We start from the raw sequence: 1,611 nt of genomic DNA on the forward strand, positions 1-1,611 counted from the left end.
TTGCTCGGCTACACACCGACTTACAGATATTCTGCTCCGCGCCGGAGTAGAGTAACTGACTTCCTCAGAGCTCCTTCGCCACCTCCAGATCCAACCCTACCAGACGTCCCATTAATCCGGTTAACCGACGAGCAAGAAATGGCCAAAAGATCTCGGATCAAAAACCTTCTAACCGCGACCTCAGCCGAGATACCGAGCGTCACCACCCGTTCCCCGGCTGCCGGTCAATCGAGTGCAGCCGTCGTAGCCCTTGCTTCTCTAGCTCCAGCTGCCGTGCAATCCGCCAGAGAAGCGCGCCGGGCTGGAAAAAGACCAAGGGCAGATCCCTCCGCCGAGCTTGTCACCGAGCTGACAACCGAACATCCTGCTGAAACTCCGGCTCCCGTGCCCGCTTGGCGTCCTCAGCTGAAGCACCGGGGGCAGGACATCCCGGCGACTGCATCGATCAAGGCAGACAAAGAACATTTGCTTGCCTTCGATCTCTCCAAAGCGTTTCTCCTACCGGGCGACGTGGTAGGCAGTGACCACGTCCCTGACACCCGGCTGGTAAAATCTTCCGTGAAGTCGATGGCCAGGGTAAGTCGGCGTTCTTTTTAACATTTAACAAGTGTTTGCTCGGTCCTTCTTGCTCGGTCCCCTTTCTGATGTACTTTGCTTCTTTGTGCAGGCCATTCAAAAACAACATTTGGTCTTGGAGCGCATCCACCGGCTTAGGCAGAAAGCCAACGACACTGCCAGCCATGTTGAAAGCCTTCAAGCCGAGCTCGGCCGGGCTAAAGCTTCTCTCGAGATGGCCAACCATGACAATAATAGGCTGCTCGGTCAACTGAATGCAGCCGAGAAAAAACAAACCGAGCTCCAGGCCGAGGTTGACACTTTGAAGAAGGCGAAGAAGAAGGCTTGCCGGGCTGCCAACAATGCGGGTTTCAACGAGGCCGAGATGAATTACAAGAAGCAAGTCTTTGCAACACAAGACATATACTTCAAGGCTGGCTGGAAATCCGCTTGCGAACAGCTCGGCCAGGGCTCTGACACCGACGTTTTTGCCAATCCTCCCAAAGCTTCACTACCGGTCTACCTCGTGCCATATGCAAATGATGTATTCAGTGCGCTTCAAGCGGAGGCCGAGGAGGGGCTTGAAGAAGGGAGTGATGAGACAGATTCGGAGGCTGAAGACGCCGTAGTGGAAGTGCAGCCCGGTCAAGTTGAGCCCGGTGCCCAAGAAGCGAGCCCAACCACCAACCTTGAGACTGCCGAGGATGAATTCACCAATCTATCCCCCCTGATTTAGTTTTCTTTTCTTTGCATTTTTGCTTTCAATACTTTAGATGTAACCGGGCTCTGTCCCCACCTCTTGTAATGAATTTCTTTATCAATGAAAAATTTTGAATTTTCGCCAAGTGTTTGCCCGGTAGTAATTAATTCCGTCTTCAGCAAACTATCTCGGTATGACTTATCATTTGAACACTTGGTCGACCGGAGTCCATAACATGGTCGAAGCACTTGAGCAAAACAAAACAAATTCATGCACCGAAATACCCATCTCGGTTGTTGCTAAGTTTGGACAAGATACCATGTTGGACAAGACGCCAACTCTTCCAACCGGAGTAC

General features: G+C 52.0%; 1 protein-coding gene across 1 annotated transcript; it reads left to right on the forward strand.

Annotated features, from left to right (window-relative positions):
* The first annotated feature begins 445 nt into the window (after positions 1-445).
* Positions 446-1,395, forward strand: LOC145792404 (uncharacterized). Its single transcript, XM_082873125.1, has 2 exons — positions 446-576; positions 668-1,395. The coding sequence occupies exons 1-2, from the start codon at positions 568-570 to the stop codon at positions 1,289-1,291; spliced, it is 633 nt and encodes a 210-aa protein (XP_082729251.1). The 5' UTR covers positions 446-567; the 3' UTR covers positions 1,292-1,395.
* Positions 1,396-1,611: the final 216 nt, after the last annotated feature.

The sequence above is a fragment of the Camellia sinensis genome, chromosome 6, assembly GCF_055761805.1.
Source record: "Camellia sinensis isolate YWXY chromosome 6, ASM5576180v1, whole genome shotgun sequence".
Lineage (NCBI taxonomy): Eukaryota > Viridiplantae > Streptophyta > Magnoliopsida > Ericales > Theaceae > Camellia > Camellia sinensis.